This window comes from Erythrolamprus reginae, chromosome Z (genome assembly GCF_031021105.1).
Source record: "Erythrolamprus reginae isolate rEryReg1 chromosome Z, rEryReg1.hap1, whole genome shotgun sequence".
NCBI lineage: Eukaryota > Metazoa > Chordata > Lepidosauria > Squamata > Dipsadidae > Erythrolamprus > Erythrolamprus reginae.
The window spans coordinates 118,023,326-118,044,821 of NC_091963.1; the positions used below are offsets into that span (position 1 = coordinate 118,023,326).

At 38.7% G+C, this 21,496-nt stretch overlaps 1 protein-coding gene across 2 annotated transcripts in view; it reads right to left on the reverse strand.

Annotated features, from left to right (window-relative positions):
- The window catches only part of PRRG2 (proline rich and Gla domain 2), a 46,292-nt gene extending 25,026 nt beyond the window's left edge, over positions 1–21,266 (reverse strand). Inside the window, exons 1-3 of one of the 2 annotated variants that reach the window (XM_070729929.1) lie at positions 20,914–21,266; positions 8,657–8,764; positions 2,456–2,619 (exon numbers count right to left, since the gene is read on the reverse strand). In XM_070729929.1, the coding sequence (XP_070586030.1) occupies positions 2,456–2,619; positions 8,657–8,756 (264 nt within the window). In that variant the 5' untranslated portion in view covers positions 8,757–8,764; positions 20,914–21,266. The remainder of the gene's footprint in view (positions 1–2,455; positions 2,620–8,656; positions 8,765–20,913) is intronic. The other variant, XM_070729928.1, reaches the window with a different exon arrangement.
- Between the last annotated feature and the right edge of the window lie 230 nt (positions 21,267–21,496).

Below are 21,496 nucleotides of genomic sequence, written 5' to 3' on the forward strand. Positions count from 1 at the left end.
AAATATTACTTTCCACTCAGCCAATGTATGGAATACAGAAAAAGCTTTAAATTTGATATTTGAAATCTGATATTTGAAACAATAGAAACATAGAAGATTGACAGCAGAAAAAAAGACCTATGGTCCATCTAGTCTGCCCTTATACTACTTTTATCTTATCTTAGGATGAATATATGTTTATCCCAGGTATGTTTAAATTCAGTTACTGTGGATTTAACAACCACGTCTGCTGGAAGTTTGTTCCAAGCTTCTACTACTCTTTGAATAAAATAATATTTTCTCATGTTGCTTCTGATCTTTCCACCTACTAACCTCAGATTGTGCCCCCTTGTTCTTGTGTTCACTTTCCTATTAAAAACACTTTCCTCCTGAACCTTATTTAACCCTTTAACATATTTAAATATTTTGACCATATTCCCCCTTTCCCTTCTGTCCTTCAGACTATACAGATTGAGTTCATTAAGTCTTTCCTGATATGTTTTATGCTTAAGACCTTTCACCATTCTTGTAGCTCGTCTTTGGACCTGTTCAATTTTGTCAATATCTTTTTGTAGGTGAGGTCTCCAGAACTGAACATAGTATTCCAAATGTGGTCTCACTAGTGCTCTATACAGCCGAATCACAATCTCCCTCTTCCTGCTTGTTATTCCTCTAGCTATGCAGCCAAGCATTTCACTCGCTTTCCCTACCACCTGACAATGATAATGTTACCTATTTGATAATGAAGCATCTTCCAAATGTGCTCCACTGAATGCAAGTTCTGAAAATTGTACTCTACTAGGCCAAGATAAGAGTAGGCTAAGGATGACTAGTTTGGCTACTCTAAATCAAGAAGACATCATAATTGCTAGTGTGACAAAAAGTCAACATTAGCAAGCTATAGTTTGAAAATATAGTACTATAAAGAAAAATTTTGCAATTTCTAGATTATACACTTAAAACCCCAGAATTCCCCAGATAGCATAGCCATTACTAAGATTCTCAACATTGAAGTATACACAGTAATGGGCAGCCAAAATTTTTACTGCCACACTGTGGGTGTGGTTTATTTTGTGGGCATGGCTTATTGGTCATGTGACTGGGTAGGAGTGGCTTGAATGATCATCATCATTCAAGTGAACTGTTAAGACCTTGATGTACAACCTTATCAGTGTCGCTCGCTGGAATGACAATTTGCTTTGCGTTTCCCACACTCTCCTTACTGGGTCGCCCCCCCCACCTCAGGCTGGGTAGCTAGGCGAACGGGTGCTGCCAGAAACATAAATGCTGCCAGCCTCGCTTCCACCCACGCCTTCTGCTTGAACCTCACGTAGGAGGTGGCTGCGTGAGGCTGGAGTGGAACCAGGCAGGAGAGAGGGAAGCTTGTCTAATGCCAGGAAGGAGGAAAGAGGAAAAAAGCAAGGAACACAGATGCAGCAGCAGGGGAAAAAAGGAGAGCCCAGCAGAGGCCAGTAATCCAGGAAGTGACAGCCGCCAATCAGCTGGAGTTGCGCATGCATCTTCATTTCCGCTGCTGGAACTGCGTTCCACCCCATCCTGCCTGCTGCTCACCCCTGAGTATACACATATAAAGAGTATCCTTTGGGGAAAACTCAATTTTATAGATTACTATACTTATATATAGTAATACAGGCTAAGATGGCCCTTTCTTCAAGTTTATTAAGTGGTACTCCTTTTGAAACCCTCTATTTTTTTTAATGGAGTCTCTAATTTAAAGATTAAAAAAGAGGAGAAAAACAAAGAGCAGAAATATGTCTAATAACAGGACCTTTGGTCACTCTCTTCCTTTTAATACAAGGTATGTTACATTTCTTTTATGTTTCTCATATTTATTCATCCTTTGAAACAAGGCTCCATCCAAGATCAGGTCAACACCAAGCTTACTAGAGTTCAGGGAGATTATAAAGAGTTTCCTCCCTGAAGAAAACATTTATGGTTAGTAATATTTGCTTTGGTGTGTCAATAGCTAGATGTCAACGGTTTGAGGAATTTAGTTTCTTTTTCTTTTAATGCTTTCTGTTTTACTATAAGCTACTCAAAGTCTTTTTGAAGTTGAGCAGCAAGTACCCTACATAAACAAACTAGCAAGCAAATACTATCTATTTTGGAGGGCATGTCCTCTTTTAGAAACATAGAAACATAGAAGACTGACGGCAGAAAAAGACCTCATGATCCATCTAGTCTGCCCTTATACTATTTTCTGTATTTTATCTTAGGATGGATATATGTTTATCCCAGGCATGTTTAAATTCAGTTACTGTGGATTTACCAACCACGTCTGCTGGAAGTTTGTTCCAAGGATCTACTACTCTTTCAGTAAAATAATATTTTCTCATGTTGCTTTTGATCTTTCCCCCAACTAACTTCAGATTGTGTCCCCTTTCCTATTAAAAACACTTCCCTCCAATGACGTGCAAGTGGCCACCCTAAGCCCACCCAGTTCCCCATACTCAGCTGTTTTCAAGTCGTCTTCAAAGACTTCCCGAGCTTCTTCATAGTTGCAAATTTCTTCTCTGCATTCACGCTCCAAGTTGTCTGGCACAATCAGCTCAAAATCCCAGTGGTTATAAAGAATCTTACGGCTCAAGAATTTGCTTGCAGAAGTGGCATCCAGGAACACTGGGGACAGGAACCAGCAGTCATTATCCTGGAGTTCAGAGCAGGCACGAAGTTCTATGAACAATATCTCTTAGTTCTCAGAGAAAGTGTATAAGATCTAGACTAGAGCAATGCCTCTGAACCTGGGCCACTTTCAGATGTATGGACTTCAAAAGCAAGAACTGGCAGAGCAATTGCTGAGAATTCTAGGAGTTGAAAAGTTGCAAACATTGTTCTACAGCAGTGTTGACGATGTGTATACTTCATCTCCCAGAATTCCTCAATTCTCCCAGAAACCTGGGAGTTGAAATCCATGTGCCGGTGCCTGGAGGCTGTTGGGGTCTGGATGGGTGTCAACAAACTCAAACTCAATCCAGACAAGGTGGAGTGGCTGTGGGTATTGCCTCCCAAGGACAATTCCATCTGTCCGTCCATTACCCTGGGGGGGGAATTATTGACCCCCTCAGAGAGGGTGCGCAACTTGGGCGTCCTCCTCGATCCACAGCTGACATTGGAACATCATCTTTCGGCTGTGGCGAGGAGGGCGTTTGCCCAGGTTCGCCTGGTGCACCAATTGCGGCCCTATTTGGACAGGGAGTCATTGCTCACAATCACTCATGCCCTTATCACCTCGAGGTTCGATTACTGCAATGCTCTCTACATGGGGCTACCTTTGAAAAGTGTTCGGAAACTTCAGATCGTGCAGAACGCAGCCGCGAGAGCCATCATGGGGCTTCCCAGATTCGCCCACGTATCTACAACACTCTGTGGCCTGCATTGGCTGCCGATCAGTTTCCGGTCACAATTCAAAGTGTTGGTCATGACCTTTAAAGCCCTACATGGCATTGGACCAGAATACCTCCGGAACCGCCTGCTACCGCACGAATCCCAGCGGCCGATAAGGTCCCACAGAGTTGGCCTTCTGCGGGTCCCGTCGACTAAACAATGTCGTCTGGCGGGCCCCAGGGGAAGAGCCTTCTCTGTGGCGGCCCCGGCCCTCTGGAATCAACTCCCCCCGGAGATTAGAACTGCTCCCACCCTCCTTGTCTTCCGTAAACTACTTAAGACCCACTTATACCGCCAGGCATGGGGGATTTGAGACACCTTTCCCCCAGGCTTATTATAATTTATGTTTGGTATGTATGTGCTGTTTGGTTTTTAATTATGATAGGGTTTTTAGTTTTTCCTTCTTCTTAATATTAGATTTGTGCCTATATATATTGTTTTATCGTTTGTTGTGAGCCGCCCTGAGTCTTCGGAGAGGGGCGGCATACAAATCTAATAAATTATTATTATTATTATTATTATTATTATTATTATTATTATTATTATTATTATAAATCTTCATGCGGCCAAGGTTGAGAAACATTGTTCTATATTGTTATGCTGCAGAGCTGGATGCCTGTTAAGTAAAGGAAGCAAACATCTTCCCACCCCCAAGAACTATTAAAATAGAAGGGAATGCCATCTACCAGTCTTGACTGATGATAGTGCTGGCCATTCTCCTTCCTGGTTTAGTGAAGGGGAAAAAAAGTTGTTATACGCCTTGTGACGCCAACGCGACACCGCGGGTTTGACATCCCTGAGCTATAACATTAAGACATTGTAACAATGGGTAAACTTTGATACACTAGAAGTTACATTTCTCCAAGGAAGTGCTTCTTTCTTAATCAACCAAGTGCCACAGTGAGAAGTGACACTTATGTTACTTTTTATTCCCAACAGGATTTACAGAATATTTTTGAGGTAATAAGTTTAAATGAAACTTACACATCAATTTTGCAGATTTCCTGATATATATATACATATGTACAGGATACATACATACACATATATACATATACAGTATTCATATATGTGTGTGTGTGTGTGTGTGTGTCACACATGTTTTTGCTGAATTTGAAAATTCGTCAGAAATAGAGGATAATTCTCTGCCTTACAAGGCAAAGGTTGCAGGTTCAAGTCCCAGTGAGGGTATGGCTAGCTGATGAGGCCAAAATAAGGCCAAAATAGATCTATCCTAGTCTCTCTTAATTTTCAAATTCAGCAAAAACATTTTATATATATGTATATGTATTTGTGTGTGTGTCTATACACACACACACACACACATATACACACACACACAGAGTGGTACCTCTACTTAAGAAACGCCTCTACTTAAGAACTTTTCTAGATAAGAACTGGGTGTTCAAGATTTTTTTGCCTCTACTTAAGAACCATTTTCTACTAAAGAATCCGAGCCCGGAAAAATCTCCCAGGGAATTTGAGAGCGGCACGAAGGCCCGGCCAGTTTCCTGCCATTCCTCCTTTAATCCTGGCCACCTGGGCTGCCAGAGGAGCCTTTTGGTGGCGCTTACGGAGGCTGTGGCACTCTAGAGCAAATGAAGCATTTTCCTTTCTCTGGGTGCTTGGAGAGGGAATAAACTCTGCCAGCACTCAGAGAAAAGAAACACTCCCTTCGCTCTGGGCAGCTGAGGAGTCACCACAGTGAAGGAAAGGCAATGGCTACAAAGTGAGTGAGCGAGAGGAGAGGGGAGCCCTTCACCTTGGAAGGAAGATGCAGCAGGTAGCAGCAGCAGCCACCAGTGTATGGGAGGCAGCATCGCGCCAGATGTATTGGAAGCCCGTGCTTCTCCTCGCCGCCTCAGAGTTCCTCTTTTTTTTAAGCTTTAAAATTTTGGTTTTTTTTTTATTCCCCTCACCTCACCTTCTTCCTTCGGCAGCGACTGTCCGTCTCCTCTTCTTCCTCCTCCTCCTCCACCCAAATTCCAAGCTTTTATTTCTTTCCTAATGGATTTTCATGCATTATTTGCCCCGTTTTTACAGACAGCATTTGTTGTGGGATCAGAAGCAGCCATTTTACCCTTTCTCCTACTCTCCAGCCATTTTGCTCTGCTGGAAAACAGTTCCACCAGCCTGTCTCACAATCCTGAAACCTGCAGAATAACCCATTCCTACCAATATTACTGAAGTGAGGTTACGTTGTTGGAAGAGAACAATCTTGTACAAGAAAGAAGAGAAGGATGGTTTGGTACCAGTTTGACTTTGGTACAAGCAGCAATTATAAATCAAATACATTTGGGGCAACCCCCATTTATATGTAAACAGACTAGAGATTTGGGGGAGTTTGGGAAAGAACCCTGTGCTGACTATTCTGCCCTACAAGATTCTATTTCTTCCTCTATTATTAGATCTTTCCAGATGATCCCATCATAAACACTATGAATAAGTCTTTGTAATTTACTTCCAGTCACAATCCCAAGCCTTCCTTTTAGAAAACAGAGCTTCAAACTATTCAAAAGCTTATTATTTGCTCTTTGTGGGAAGCCATTACCTCATTTTGCATTCCTTGCCGCATATGGAATGTGGTTCTGCAAGACTCAGAAAAGCACTAATTGTTGGTTATTTGTGAAGTGGATGGATCATTAGCATTGGGGGGAGAAGTGCAGACAGCTTGTACTGTGGCAGTTATTGAGTGCAGCCTCTTGCTGGTTTTAGCTACATTGCATGTTTAAAGCAGAAGAGACCAGATGATATGGGAAATGAAGCAAACATTAGCAGACTTTTTTCTGTGAGAGACACATCTCTCAGGATAACCTAGGACAATGATGGTGAACCTTTTTTTCCTTGGTTGCCGAAAGAGCGTGTGTGAATACTATCGCGCATGCGCAAGTGCCCACACCCATAATTCAATGCCAGGGGAGGGTGAAAACAGCTTTCACTGCTTCCTGGAGGCCCTCTGGAGGCTAGAAATGGTCCATTTCCAACTTCTAGTGGTCCATTAGCTCATATTTAACCCTACCCAGGCTCCAAAGGCTTCCGTGGAGCCGGGGGAGGGTAAAAACATAACCTATCCTCCCCGGAGGCTCTCTGGAAGCCAAAAACGCCCTCCCAGAGCCTTTGTGCGAGCCAAAAATCAGCTGGCTGGCACATACATGCACATTGGAGCTGAGCTAAGGCAATGGCTCACATGCTGCAGGTAGGGCTCAACATGTCACCTGTGGCACCCGTGCCATAAGTTCACCATCACTAATCTAGGAGAATAGACAAGCTGGATCTATAGGTAGTCTTTGTTTAGCAACTTCAACCAGCAACTCAATAGTTAAGTGAAGCTGCAATGAATGAAACTATGTGCTTACAATCTTACTTCAATTTTCCTTTGTTTTACAGACCTGCAAAGGTTTGAAATGTGAAGATTGTTTGTAAAGTTACTACTTTTTCTACCACCATTGTAACTGCAAGCAATCATTAAACAAGGCAATCCCTAAACGAGGACAAGTAGAGGTGATTCTTGTTTAAGAATCATTCATTCAGTGACAGTTTTGAGATTGTGACAGTGCTGAGTGGTAGTTATCCCCAGGCTTTGAAGCTATGGGCACCCCAGCACCTCAGTGGTCATATGATCGCAATTGTGATCACAAATCATAATTGCGATTTGTGTCATTCTCTGTTTGTTTCCTGGAAGCTGGCAGGAAGTCAGGAGTTGCAGTCATATGGGGTCCTTGCTTAATAACTTTCATCATGTTCATTTAACTTCAATAACTAGAATTATTGGAACTACCATTGCTAAATGGCACAATTGCCTGACGTCATGCTATATGACTGCGGTACTTAGTGATGGAAATTCCAGTCCCAGTTATCTCATTAAAGGAGGATTTTAATGTAATAATTATGCATTATTATATAAAACAAAACAGTGAATTTGAGAGGTAGGACAAGCCAGGGAGCAGGTTGAAAACTGGTGCCTTCCTGATCTGTGGTCTGCATACTTCATTTTGCCAAAATACTCTGCTTCACAAAGATGTTTAAACACGTTCTCAAGGAAGGTTGTCAGACTGATGCCTGGAGATGAGACTGCCACAGTTTCCCTGTTGTGGCTCTGAGGTTCAATCAGAATGGCATTTATGCAGCAATTGGGAAGGAAATGGCCAAAGGATGTTTTAGCTCAGATAGAAGATGCATAGGGAAATAGGGAAGGGATAGTCTTCAAATGGTCTTTCCAGTTCAGGCAACCTTGGACTCTTATGACAGGCAGGTCAAAACCATCCAGATGTAAGAATGAAGAAATCCATCTTCTCTCTACCCTTCTCCTCCTCTGCCTAGTTTTCTAATTTCCTCCCCTTTTTGCTAACCGACTCTTGTTAAAACCCTGAATCAATCTCTTGGAGATAAGAAATTAGGACTAAACTCGTATTACTCCATATGCTAGATGTCAAGAGCTGCAGGCAATATGAGTTTGCAGATTGCACACCCTTCTCTTTAGAATACTGGATTGGGACCTAGGAATATTGGGCAACTTTGGGCAGCTAAAGAAATCATTATTGGGCAATTTTGAATGATGATCTCTTTAGTCAAATGACTTACAAGATTGATACTTTGCTTCGACATTCAGGAACAGCAGTTTCCTCCCTCTCTTCCTTTTCTATCATAATCTTTAATACAATTACTTTTTTAAAAAGAAAGAACAATCATATATAAAATGTCTTTTAATAAAATTGGTTTATTTGAAGGCTCTTTTAGAGGACATTCATTCTACCATTCCTGACTCCTATTTTTCAGGAGCTTTTGCATCTAAGAAAATGGGTGTTGGATTATTACTTGGGAATGCTTGGAAGTTAAAATAGAAGGCAGACTGTGTTTTTGTTTGTTTGTTGTCCTGCTTCAGAATCTAAAATACATTAAAGGAGACTGGAAGAAATTAACTGGGATTTCTGTAATCAGGATGTGAATTTCATGGGGAAAAAGGTGCTTTGAGATGTCCCATCCTATAAAGCATCTCTGTCTTTTCCTAACACTGTATGGCCACTTTCTACAGCTATCATGCAATCCTGGGAAAAGAGACATTTGGAGCTGCAAGTAAGAGTTACTTGAATGTTCCCATGGGCTTCAAAAAACAAATCAAATCAAAACATTTTGTTTCTGAGTCCAAAGTATTATTTCTAGTGGGTATTATGCCTAGTCTTAACATCTTCTAATATTCTACATGCAAGCATTCTTCTCCATAAATCTGCCACTAAATTTGGATAACAAAACCCCCATGCCCAATTCCTTTTACCTTCTTCAATCTTTTGCTGGTCAGGTTGTCTATGGAGGGAGGCAGCAAAACTAGGAACTAGAATGTTGAACAGGAAAAGGAGGCCTAAAAAGCTCCGCATGGTAGATCCTAGAGAGAGAACAGGAGATAGGACTAAATTAAAAGTCTGCTAAAATATAGCATTCCTCACCAATATGTACACACTGATAAAAAGCCTCTAACCTTCAGTTTAGCTGGAATGGAGGGGCAAATGTAACCTTTGGCCTAATCAATAAAGTGGTCAGTGCAAGGATCAAGTTCAGACCTGAGTCAAAAACTAATTATCTGTAGCACATTGAACAGTTGGCCTGGAGTATTCAGGACATTTTGGAAAGATCACTTAGATGATCTGTTAGTTTTTTTCAACCTCAGCAACTTTTAAGATGCCTGAATTCTGGGAGATGGAAGCCACACAATTTAAGATGCTAAAGTTGAGAAATTCTCTGGGGTGTTAAAATAAAGGCAACCACTAGATGGAAGCAAAGAGTTTTCTGTCTCTTGATTTACTGCTTTCTTTTTAAAAAAAATGTTATTATTTTATATTGACAAACATACAAACAACATTTAACATTTATACTTATCTGTTATAGATAATAATTAATATTTAACAATTCTGGTTCCCCCCCCCATTATATTTCCTTAATACTAATTCCTTTTCTTGTTTTATTTTTCCCCCCTCTTATCCATTTATACAGTTTCTCTTACTGCTTTCTTATGGTCAACACTTTTATGCAACACAGTTCATGATTCCTGCAAATTACCCTATTTACTGAAAGGCAAACTGGAGCTGCGTGGGTTCCTCTCGGTTTGGTCGAATCTGGTGACGTCACAATGACATCATCGAACAGGATCTTAAATTTTTAAAAATATTTTTAAAAATATATTTTTTCTCCTTCTGAGCATGCAAAGAAGATGAGTTCCGGCACTGTGCATGTGGTCAGCATCTTTTTTTAAAAAATTCTTTTTGTTACTGTGCATGTGCACATGCTCACGAGGCATGCCCATGTGGCACAGGAGGGAGCAAACCGGCAGCAAGGTTAAGTTGAAATCCACTCCTGAACTGGAGGTTGTCCTCTGGTCTGATTTCAACCATCTCAGACTTACAACTATTCAGTTAGCAGCCATTTAAAGTTACAAAGGCATTGAAAAAAGTGACTTACAACCGATCCTCACACTTAACGACCTTTGCAGCATCTCCATGTGATAGAAATTTGGGCACATGGCAGCCAGCATATGTTTAAGGCTACAGCATAGAAACATAGAACATAGAAACATAGAAGACTGACGGCAGAAAAAGACCTCATGGTCCATCTAGTCTGCCCTTATACTATTTTCTGTATTTTATCTTAGGATGGATATATGTTTATCCCAGTCATGTTTAAATTCAGTTACTGTGGACTTATCTACTACGTCTGCTGGAAGTTTGTTCCAAGCTTCTACTACTCTTTGAATAAAATAATATTTTCTCATGTTGCTTCTGATCTTTCTCCCAACTAACCTCAGATTGTGTCCCCTTGTTCTTGTGTTTACTTTCCTATTAAAAACACTTCCCTCCTGGACCTTATTTAACTCTTTAACATATTTAAATGTTTCGATCATGTCCCCCCTTTTCCTTCTGTCCTCCAGACTATACAGATTGATGGGGCCATCTGATTGCAACCTTCCCAGCTGGTTTATGACAAGCAAAGTCAATGGAGCAAGCCAGCTCTGCTGATGAGCCACACAGTAGCTGCAGTGATTTCCTTAACAATCCTAGCACAAAGCTCATTAAATCAGGTTACTTAATAGCTGCCTTGCTTAGCAATTGAAACTCTAGTCCCAATTGTCATATGCTGAGGACTACCTGTAATTAGTTCCTTCCCCTATTTTTCAAGGGAACAAAAGAATTGTGGTTATCGGTTCTTTATTTTTCAGAGCCTGGGAGCCAGTGATGGGTTCTAAACCCCATTGCTACAGGTTTGTGCCCACGAGTGATGCTTCTGTGCATGCGCAGAAGTACTTGGGGAGGGTGGGTGGAGCCCGCCACCGCTACAGGTTCATAAAACCAGACTGGACCGGTAGCAACCCAGCGCTTCTTAGATCTCTGTATGGAATGGAATGCTTGTAAAAAAAACAGATCGTATCAATTAACAATGCAGCAGCCAGAAAAGGGCTTTGAGTTGAACAATTATAGATTTCACCTTTTAAAAATTAAATCCATCTTTAAAAAAATAAAATAAAATAAGGCTATGCAGGACATAGGACCTGATGAAAAGAAACACTAATGGCTGATTGGCTGATTATATGTCATCACGGCTGACATATAATTGGCTGATTGTATGTCATCACGACATTTTAAACTCCTAGTGACTACATGAAGTTCAAGTAACATGCCCTTGTTCCTATTATGCATCAATCTGACTAAAACAATACTTTCCTGCTTGCTACCTTAGAGACTGGAGGTGAGTAAAGCAAGATACTCCACCCCCTCTAACTGGAAGAACAGTGGCTGCTTAACAAGGAAGCAATTATTGTGTTTAAAAAAATTTTTTTTTGCTAAGATTCCATCAAGAGAACAGGATGAAAAAGGAAACCTCAAGGTGATTAAAAAGCATTGCAAGGGTCCACAACCAGATAATTGACAGTAGTTGCACTTTGTGTGCTTGTCTTTTATTTTTTTAAAAAATTCCCATAGAGCTGTAATATATTGCAATTTCTCATGTACTGGTAGCTATTTTTCTAAAAGAAATTTGATGGGCTTAGTGCTTAGCATTATCACCTGGTAATTGCTATGAAATCATGATCAAAAGCTAGTAACTTAGGTATAGTTTTAGGCTGGGATAGTTTTTAACATACAGAGATGTGGGTGTGTAATCTTATTAAGAATTTTGATCATAATAAAATTTAGTACACTAAATCTAAAGAAAAAAGAATAAAAATAAAGGATAAATGTTACAAGGAAAAAGAAAAAGGGAGAAGAAAGAAAAAATAATAAGGGTAAATATACAAAAATATTCTGACAAATATGTTAATGAACGAAGAAAGAAATGTATGAGGAAGTGACTTCCAACTTTTATCACAAGTATATACAAATGTAGTACTGTAATTCTTCACCTTTCTAAGATTACAAACAATTATTCCATATTGCATGTCTCACCTATAAGCAAATCCACGAAGCGGATTTAACTACAGGTTTGGATTGCCAGAAGTAACCCTGTTTTATCCAATAAACCAACTTTTGATACAGTCACTATCTTGTCAAATAAAACTTGTTTAATGTTTATAATTTCTTTTGGACATAATCTATCCACAGAAGCTTATATCAGAACAGACATTGTTGATACTGTGCATACTTATTTTTCACTTCATTCTTGAAATGTCTGTTAAATGTCCCCTAAAAAGCTGTCCGTTCTTTATACATAATTTCAAAGTCTTATTGTAAAAGTTTTGATATTCCAAATTCAGCTACCCTCTTAGTCTGTTTATAATTTTCTAAGATCATAACTTTTTTTTTTGTTATTTCAGATTCTTTAACTGCTTAAGATCATGAATATTTTTTTCTTTCATACAGGATGACTCACCTGGCATTTTGAAACTTTTCCCAAAGCTGTCTAACAGCTTAGAAGTACTGCTGTTAAGGAGCAATTTCTGAAAGTGATTAGAAAGTGAGGACTGTGAACTTAATGTCCTTTAAAAGACTTCACCATGGTTGTGATGGTGAATCCTGTCATCTTTTGAACTCTTAACTCACAAAAAAACCCTGCTGTTGTATGGATTTATATGAAATTGTCAGGAGCACATTTTAAGCAATCTCCCTAGAAAGTTTTAAATACAGAAAGTTGAATGCATTGCTAAATATTTATGGCAATTCTGAGCCAGCCAGGTCACGGATGACTGACACGATTGAAAAAGCTTCTTGAATAAGAAGCAAAATGTCTTCAAAGAAAAACCAGTTGCCTTTTTGAAAGAATACAACCATGACCTGGATGACTCAGAATCTCCGTAAATACAGAGATGAATCATTTCAAAAGGCCTTCTCGGGCAACTGAAACAAGGATCCAGAGAAGGGTTTCACTAGGGCAGTGGGTTAAAAACGAGTTAAGATGACCGTGGTAAACATGCAATTGAAGTCCTACTACTTTTTGCCACTTTATCCCATTTTGCCACCCTTTCCTCCACTCCCTCACCTTGGTATTCTCCAGGACCAGTTTCCAGAACCAGAGACTGCAAGTTAAAGAAAGCCCAAAGGGAGAGGATTGAAGCTGGGGAACAGGAAACATAAGTGTGCCTTTCATCCCCTGTCCAATTGTCTTTCCTTTCTCTCACTTATCATATATATTTTCTTTCTTTCATATATCCTCTCCTCTAAGTTCGCTTTACCCTTATATATATTACTACATGTCTATTTTTCTTCCTATGTATTTGTGTATTGGACAAATGAATGAATAAATAAATAAAATAAATAAACACTGAGAAATGTCAAAGTTTCTCAGGGTTCCCATACTTTGAAACATTTCGACCAACTTAAAAAAACCCCTTAACATACATGTGTCCATGTTATTGTTAAGAACAGAGCTATAAAACAGATTTGAGAAAAATTGCACCTGTTAAAATTTCCTTCTATATCCAATCAAAACAGGAGCAGCAGCACCATGTTGTAATGACAGCTACTCAGAGAGCTTGATTCTTGTTGAAGCCAATTTCTTCCTAGAGGTATTTTAGGATTATTTATTAACAAGTGTATGCTCAGAACAGGCTACATGAGACCTAAAATGCCTGAAACCTGAGACTCTTGCATTCCCTGGGAAGCAAGTTAAGCTAAGGACTTTATGGACTTGCTTTTTGGACTTTATGAAGTGGTAATATAGCTTGTTTGAGATTGGCTTATCAATATGTATAGATCTAATTACTGCATTTGTAAATCTTGATGGATAGTTTCAGTAAGCCATTTGGAACCCATATCGCATCTCAGACATTAACACCCTTGAAAACATCCAAAGATACTTCACTAGAAGAGCCCTTCACTCCTCCACTCGAAGCAGAATACCCTATGAGACTAGACTTTTAACCCTGGGCCTAGAAAGCCTAGAACTAAGACGCCTGAAACAAGATCTAAGTATTGCCCACAAAATCATAGACTGCAACGTCCTGCCTGTCGGCGACTACTTCAATTTCAACCACAACACAAGAGCACACAACAGATTTAAACTTAATTTTAAGCGCTCCAAACTTGACTGTAAAAAATATGACTTCAGTAACCGAGTTGTCGAAGCGTGGAACTCATTACCGGACTCCATAGTGTCATCCCCAAACCCCCAACACTCTACACTTGGATTATCCACGGTTGACCTATCCAGATTCCTAAGAGGTCAGTAAGGGGCGAGTACAAGTGCATTAGAGTGCCTTCCGTCCCCTGTCCTATTGCTCTCCTATATCTCCTATACCTTTCTTCTATTTCTATAACTCTTCTTCTATTCTTTCATTGATATGTTCTATTCCAATAACTTCTCTTCTATTCTTTCTTAGATATATTTTACTATGAGTATATCCTCTATAACTTCATCATGTATTTTACTATGTGTGTACCCACTAAAACCCTCTTTGTGTATTGGACAAAATCAATCAATCAATCAATAAATCATTATGGTTAAAAAAAGAGTGATGTCCAACAGGTTTAGAGCTATGGGAGACAAGGGAATACCTCCCCCTTTTTTTCTTACCACTATTAGTACCTTCTAAAAAGGACACTATGTTTGCATGCTTAATTGCTTGTTAATTGCTTTTCAGCTATTAGGAACCTTTGGATCAACAAGTTTTACAACATCAGGTGAACTTTTGTCAAGCAGGAAATCAGGAGTCCAAGCCCTTCAAAGGAATATATAGGTTTATTGTATGATAAAGTTGTATAGAAAAATCTGACTACTAATGGTCAAAGCAAGTTGCCAGTGGAATTTAAAGTGGGCTGAACTTAGATCACTTGTGGGCATAAAGAAATCTGAGACTGATAACACATTTGACTCTACCCTCAGGCTCAACCTTGTCATCTCCTATAAGTTTCCTTCAATCCTTAGGAAAATAAAATTTAAATACAAGTTTATTATTATAAAAACTTATTATTTTTTCCCTTTGGAATAAACCACTAAAGGGTAATTATAACTTTGTTTTATAAAGTTATAAATAAACTAAGGATCCAAGTGGATTTGAAATAAATTTTTATTCTAATTAATTATAATATTATAATTATTATAATTAATTATAAGAACGTTTCCTGTGGAAAAATCTTTTGTTTTGAACTTTTTTTAAAAAATCACATGATAGGATGAGACTTTGAAAGTTGGACAGTGGAGAAAGCCAAAAGGAGCCCAAAATTAAAGGAGAAGATCACTTAAATTTGATTTATTAATACAGAATGGAGAAAAATATTTTTTACAATGGACTTACTAAAGAATATTTTGGACAATTGATCCAAGTTAATTTTAAGAATGTCTGCACCTAAAGATAAGACTATATTTAAAAAATGTTATGAAAGTGGAACAGGTTGTACTCAGAGCAAGACTGAGATTGAGCTAAAATTGGATTTAAAACTGAGAGGCTACAAAAATAATATGGAAAAAGATGCTACATTGGACATACTAATAAAATCAGCTGATGTCTTAATAATTAAAAGGAATTTACAATTAACAAATCAAACGTCACCTGATTGCTTTCCTACAATGGATTTACAAAGGAGACTTACGGTATTAAAACTTTGAGGAATATTGGGAGAAGAAACAAAGAAAAAAAATGAAATCAAGTTTTAGAATCTAGAACATTATTTATGACATTGAAGATCAAGATTATTAAACATAAAAAGATGGAAAACAAAATTGGTTTTTGATCAAGCCTAAAATTAATACATATTTTTATGTCTGGTAACCCATTAATGGATTTTTGATAACTAGGATTGAATTATGAGATTTTGGAGATTTGTTGCAGATAAGAGTTGGGATATGGGAAGAATGGATAATTTGTTCTATTTTAAGAGAAGGTGGTAAATTACTAACATTGCTTATAGTTGTAGTGATGAAGAGAAAAGCTATTTTATATACAGTATACCTTTTCCTTTTAAAACTATCTTTTTTTCTTTTCTATTTTATTTTTTAGAATACTTTTTTATACTCCCCCCCTTTTTAGTTTGTATTTGTTATCTTTTTAATTGTATTTTTAAATAAAATTACTATTATCTCCTGTCTAAGCCTTAAGGAAAAAACTTGTGGGTTTTTTTGCACAGTCAAAAAGGCTTCGCTGTTATATTCCCTAGATTTAGATTCAATTAATCTCAAATTATTTATGTCCAATTATTGGAGATTCCTTGTATAAGTTCCTGGAATTTTCTTGGGAAGATTCTCAGAAGCAGTTGCCATTGACTCCTTTCTAGGGCTGAAAAAAAGTGACTGGCCCTAGATCACTCAGCTAGTTTTGTGCTTAAAACAGAATTAGAACTCGTAGCCTCCTAGTTTCTAGCCTGATGCCTTAATCACTACAATAAGTGGCTGTCTCACGAATTCTTAAATAAGGATACCGTAATTAGTAGAACAAATTGCTCTGTTTTGCAGTTCATAAAAAAGCCCTGTTAATTGAAATTGAACCAGGATGTTCTTTAGCCTCTTGGAATTTACCTCACTTATTTATAAAGGAAGTTAATAATTTGCCATTTTGTCCATGCATGGTTACATACATGACTGTTCGAGTGAAATTGGAGCCTCCCCCACACTGTTTTATGCATGATCTGAATCAACAGAATTATATGCAATACTATGATGATAATGCAGTAATTTTCAAACTGCTTATTTCCTTATAAATGCCCTTGGAACTATAGTGCGGCCCTGATATAGGTTTTGCAGTCTAAAAAATAATCACAGTGGGATTGAACCTGAAGAATATCTGACATTTCTGCTGCTTAGATGATTCCCAACGATTTACCTCAAAGAGTTAAAATCTCCTCCCATACAAAAAACTAAATATGAGGATACACAGCCTTCCAGATGTTGCTGCATTACAATCCCCAGAATTCCTCATGATACATTATACCAGTAATGGCGGAACCTACAGCACAGGTGTCACAGGTGGCACGCGGAGCCATATATACTGGCACCTGAGCTGTTGCCCTAGCTCAGCTCCCACATGCATGTGGGTGCTGGCCAACTGATTTTTGGCTTGCACAGAGGCTCTGGGATGACGTTTTTGGCTTCCAGAATGCCTCCAGGGAGACGGGGGAGGCCTTTGGAGCCTGGGGAGGGTGAAACATGAGCCTACTGGGCCCACCAGAAGTTGGGAAACAGGCCATTTCCGGCCTCCAGAGGGCCTCTGGGTGGGGGCAGTGGGAGAATCTGTTTTCGCCCTCCCCAGGTATTGGATTATGGTGTGGGCACTCATGCATGTGTCATAGCATGCGCGCGCACTCTTTCGGCACCTAAGGGAAAAAAGGTTCGCCATCACCGCACTATACTAGATAATTTTGTTGTTGTTGTTAAAAGAACTTACAATTATATAAAAGCATTGCTAGAGTCCTTTCAAACTATCTGTGCTTTAAACGTTATCATACTGTTTTATATCTGGAATGTGCTGAGGATCCAACCATTTTCCAGTGTATACACACATAAAAACTTTTCCAACAGCTTGCTACCAAATGGTATAGAGTGTTCCCTCGATTTTCGCGGGGGAGGCGTTCCGAAACCGCCCGCGAAAGTTGATTTTCCGCGAAGTAGAGATGCAGAAGTAAATACACCATTTTTGGCTATGGACAGTATCACAAGCCATCCCTTAAGACTTTAAACCCCTAAATTACCATTTCCCATTCCCTTAACCACCATTTACTCACCATTATTACTGGTACTCACCATTGAATAAGACACTTAGTGATCCTGATATTTATAAACATAATTATTTATTAACAATAATTATTTTTTTTGTTATTTATTTGCAAAAATTATTAGTTTGCCGATGACATATGACATCATCGGGTGGGAAAAACCGTGGTATAGAAAAAAACCCGTGAAGTATTTTTTGATTAATATTTTTTGAAAAACTGTGGTATAGGCTATTCGCGAAGTTCGAACCCACGAAAATCGAGGGAGCACTGTATTACATACGACAAATGTGAAACCATTAAAATGTTATTTATTTAGAAATTTTGTACAGGTAAAATCCTCGATTTACGACCAAAATTGAGACCAGAATTTCGTTTACCAAGCAAGCTAATTGAGTTGCATCTGATTTTACAAACTTTTTTACCCTTCTGGTTAAATGAATCGCTGCATTTGTTAAGTGAACCACGTGATCATCGGGGAAAACCAATTTCCCCCAATTGGCTTTGCTTGCTGGAAGCCAGCTGGGAATGTTGCAAATGGCGATTACATGCAGGGTGAGTTCTAACTTACCACGCTGCCATTCACTTCCTCCAGTGCCAAAAAATTTGATTTTTTTTTTAAAAAAACCCCTGAAAACAATACGGTGATGCATGTGCAATGCCAGAAACCTGACTTCTGCATATGCACAGAAGGGGGGGAAAAAACAATTATTTTTTTAAAAACGATGGTGGCACCCACAGAATGGCTCGACCGAATTGGTTCCGTGACATCATTGTTGCTATCTCAAGATGGCCAACATATCTAATATTCCTTTCTCCTCCTGCAATAACCCTGAGAGGTGAGTTGGGCTGAGAGAGAGTGACTGGGCCAAGGTGGGCCAATTGGCTTTCATGGCCAATGCTAAGCATCCGAATTTTGATCATGTGACTGTGGAAGTGCTGCAATGGTTGTAAATCACTTTTTTGAATTGTTAACTTTGAATGATCAATAAATGAAGGGTTGTAGGTTGAGCACTACCTGTAGGCTACCCTGTGCCACAATGGGTTTGCGTGCAGTGAAGGGCTACCAAATTTTTTACTGCCACACTGTGAGCGTGGCTTATGCAGGACGCCCTGCATTTTCTTTCAACATCTTTCATTGCAAATTGGGCACTCTGGGGTGGAGCTCCATTATCACTACCCCACTGCGTTTTGCCCCCTGCCCAGTCCGGGCAATAGCCCACCCCTGCTTTCAATTCAAAATACACCACTATTATTGGTGGCATAATTATTATTCCTGGAAAAGCATGAGAGGGACAAACAAACCTCATTTCATCAGTACTTAGAACAGCACATATATTGTGATATAATTAACTATCCAAGATCCTTGAGGAAAATTAAATAGTCTAATATCCAAAACTAGCAAAATCAGTAATAACAATCTGGTAGATTGTGTGCAAAGAACAATAATAGTAAATTAAATCCTATTTATTTTTGGCTTGGCCTTCTACTTTTCTGAAGTCTGGCTAAGTTGCAAACTATTGCTAGACATTTTTGTTTTCATTGTGATCTATCTATCTATCTATCTATCTATCTATCTATCTATCTATCTATCTATCTATCTATCTATCTATTATTCGACTTCTATACCGCCTAATCCCGAAGGACTAACCAGTGCTACCACTCCGTCGAGCAATAAAGTTCTTCTTTGGTACCTATCAAATTCCATGAACGTTTTCATTTTATTTAAAATTCTTCAATATATTAAATTGGAAATTAGAAACCTGCAAGACTTTGATTTTAAGCATCATTTTTCTCCAAAATGTATATGGGTTTTACATAAACTATAGAAATAGAATTGGAAAATTGAAATGTTAGCTTTGGTTAGAATAGCATCCATCTGCCAGAGAGGAAAGACAACAATAGGTTTAAGGAGTAAGAGTTCATTCTCAGATGTTAGTAGAGAAGTGTTTATCAACATAGTAGAGAGGTGTTTATCAACATAGTAGAGAAGTGTTTATCAACACAGTTTAAAATCTGTGAACTTCAACTCCCAGAATTTCTCAGCCAATACAACTGGTTGGGGAATTCTGGGAATTGAAGTCCACACAATATATCTAAAAATTGCAAAGTTTGAAAAACAGCGATGTGCAGCAACCTCACCAAACTACACTATTACCACCATGCCCACAATGGCAACAATTGGGTGGGAAAGGTTATAGCATGTTCACAAAATTACCATTCAATGTAGTCACCCAGAGGCCAAAAAGATTGAGGACTCTCCCGCTAAGATATGAAAACTATCACCTTCAGATAACTTTGTAACCTTGTAATTAATACAGTACTTTAAAAATTAAGGTGTATTGATGAATTTGGAAAGAATGTGTGGTGTATATGAAGAAAGAACAGACCTAAAATGCAAACCATTGGCTCAACAGATACAGTTTGCTTACGTGATAAATAACGCAGATACTCAAAAAAAAAAAAAAAGCTGGGTATTTACTGCAATAAAAATAGATCCAACACAACAATGAAATGAAACTGATAGCAATTTCCTGATTCTTGATGATTAAGCAACTTGGATAAAAAGCAGAGGGGAGGCATTGTGATTCCAGAGAAAAACATGGCTACTTTACAATTTTCAACCACAGGTTATTTGGGTTCTCATGCATGTTCTAAATCATATGTTGCCCTTTAAATTCAGTAAATTCAGTAAATTTTCCAAACAGGTCCAACTGTTTTCCATTTTCATAAGCTATAAAATACTTAATGGACTTTAAAACTGTTTTTAATAAACTAGTTACAATCCAGTGAGTTATTCATTCTTTTGATAAGGTGAAATATCACATACACACTTAAATGGTTGCCTAGAAAGCAGCAGGACTTACCTATGAAGTCTGGAAGAGCATGAAAATAAGAACAGATGTGATTTCTGTTACTAAAACATTTTAAAATATTAAGTTGACTGGATCTTGATACAAATGTTATTTTGTTTTATAAAACATCACCCAAGCATTTAGTTGTCTGAGTGGAACTAAACCAGCAGCAGCTAAAAAGGAAAATATAAAAAAAATAAAAATTCTCTCCCTGCTATAAATTCTAGAGCAGAAACTGTTTGATTTAATTACCCCTTTTCCTGGTCTAAATGACACTGTCTCCTAAAAGAAAAAAAGACTGTTATTTTAAACAAGAGTCTCAGCAGTGACCTCGACTCACAATTACAAATCGCTCCATTACACGCAGGATATGTTCAAATTACCCTCCTAGTAATTACCCCCAGTGTAAAAACCACATTTCTGGAGAAAACCAGATCTATACAGGCAAGGAAGAAAAAAAGAGGTTATACATAATTTTGGAAAACAAACTGTTCAAAAGAAACATTATTTCCCCCCCCCCATAGCTGTCCACGTGTTCAACTAGCTGCCCAGCTCACCTGTATGGAACCTGTGGAAAACAGTATCTTGCCAGAAGCACTCGGCTCTTCTTAGATTCTTAGATTAGCTGGTCCACATTAGAAAGTCAGATCTGAACTGTTTAAAGGCAAACTTTGCTTCGGTGAGTGGTAGAGAGATAAATGCATCCTCATCTATGGGAGGAGGGCTTGCCAGCAGAGAGGAAATGTTGAAATACGAGCCAGTGTCTTCTGAGTGGAATCAGGCACTAGGAAAAGTTCAGGTCTGAAGGTGGGTGTGACTTAAAACATCACATGGAGGAGGAGAGCTAGGTAATAGAGGGAAGGGAACACCCACTGCAGCCAGCAAGCATTCCTGGGTGTGCCTCTTCTATGTAAATGTCCAGCAGTCAATTTCACTGAAAGTATTGCTTCACTCAGTGAACAGAAAATTCCTGGGTACTCTGATGCATTTCTTCTTTTTTTGTATTACGCAAGACTCCTAGGGTTTTGAAATAAGATTTCAGAGTGGTCTCTCTCAGTGATCCCAATCCATTGATTTTTCTGGTGGCCTTTGTTTGATGGCTGCTTTTGCAAACATTTGCAAGTAGAGTTAAATAGGAAT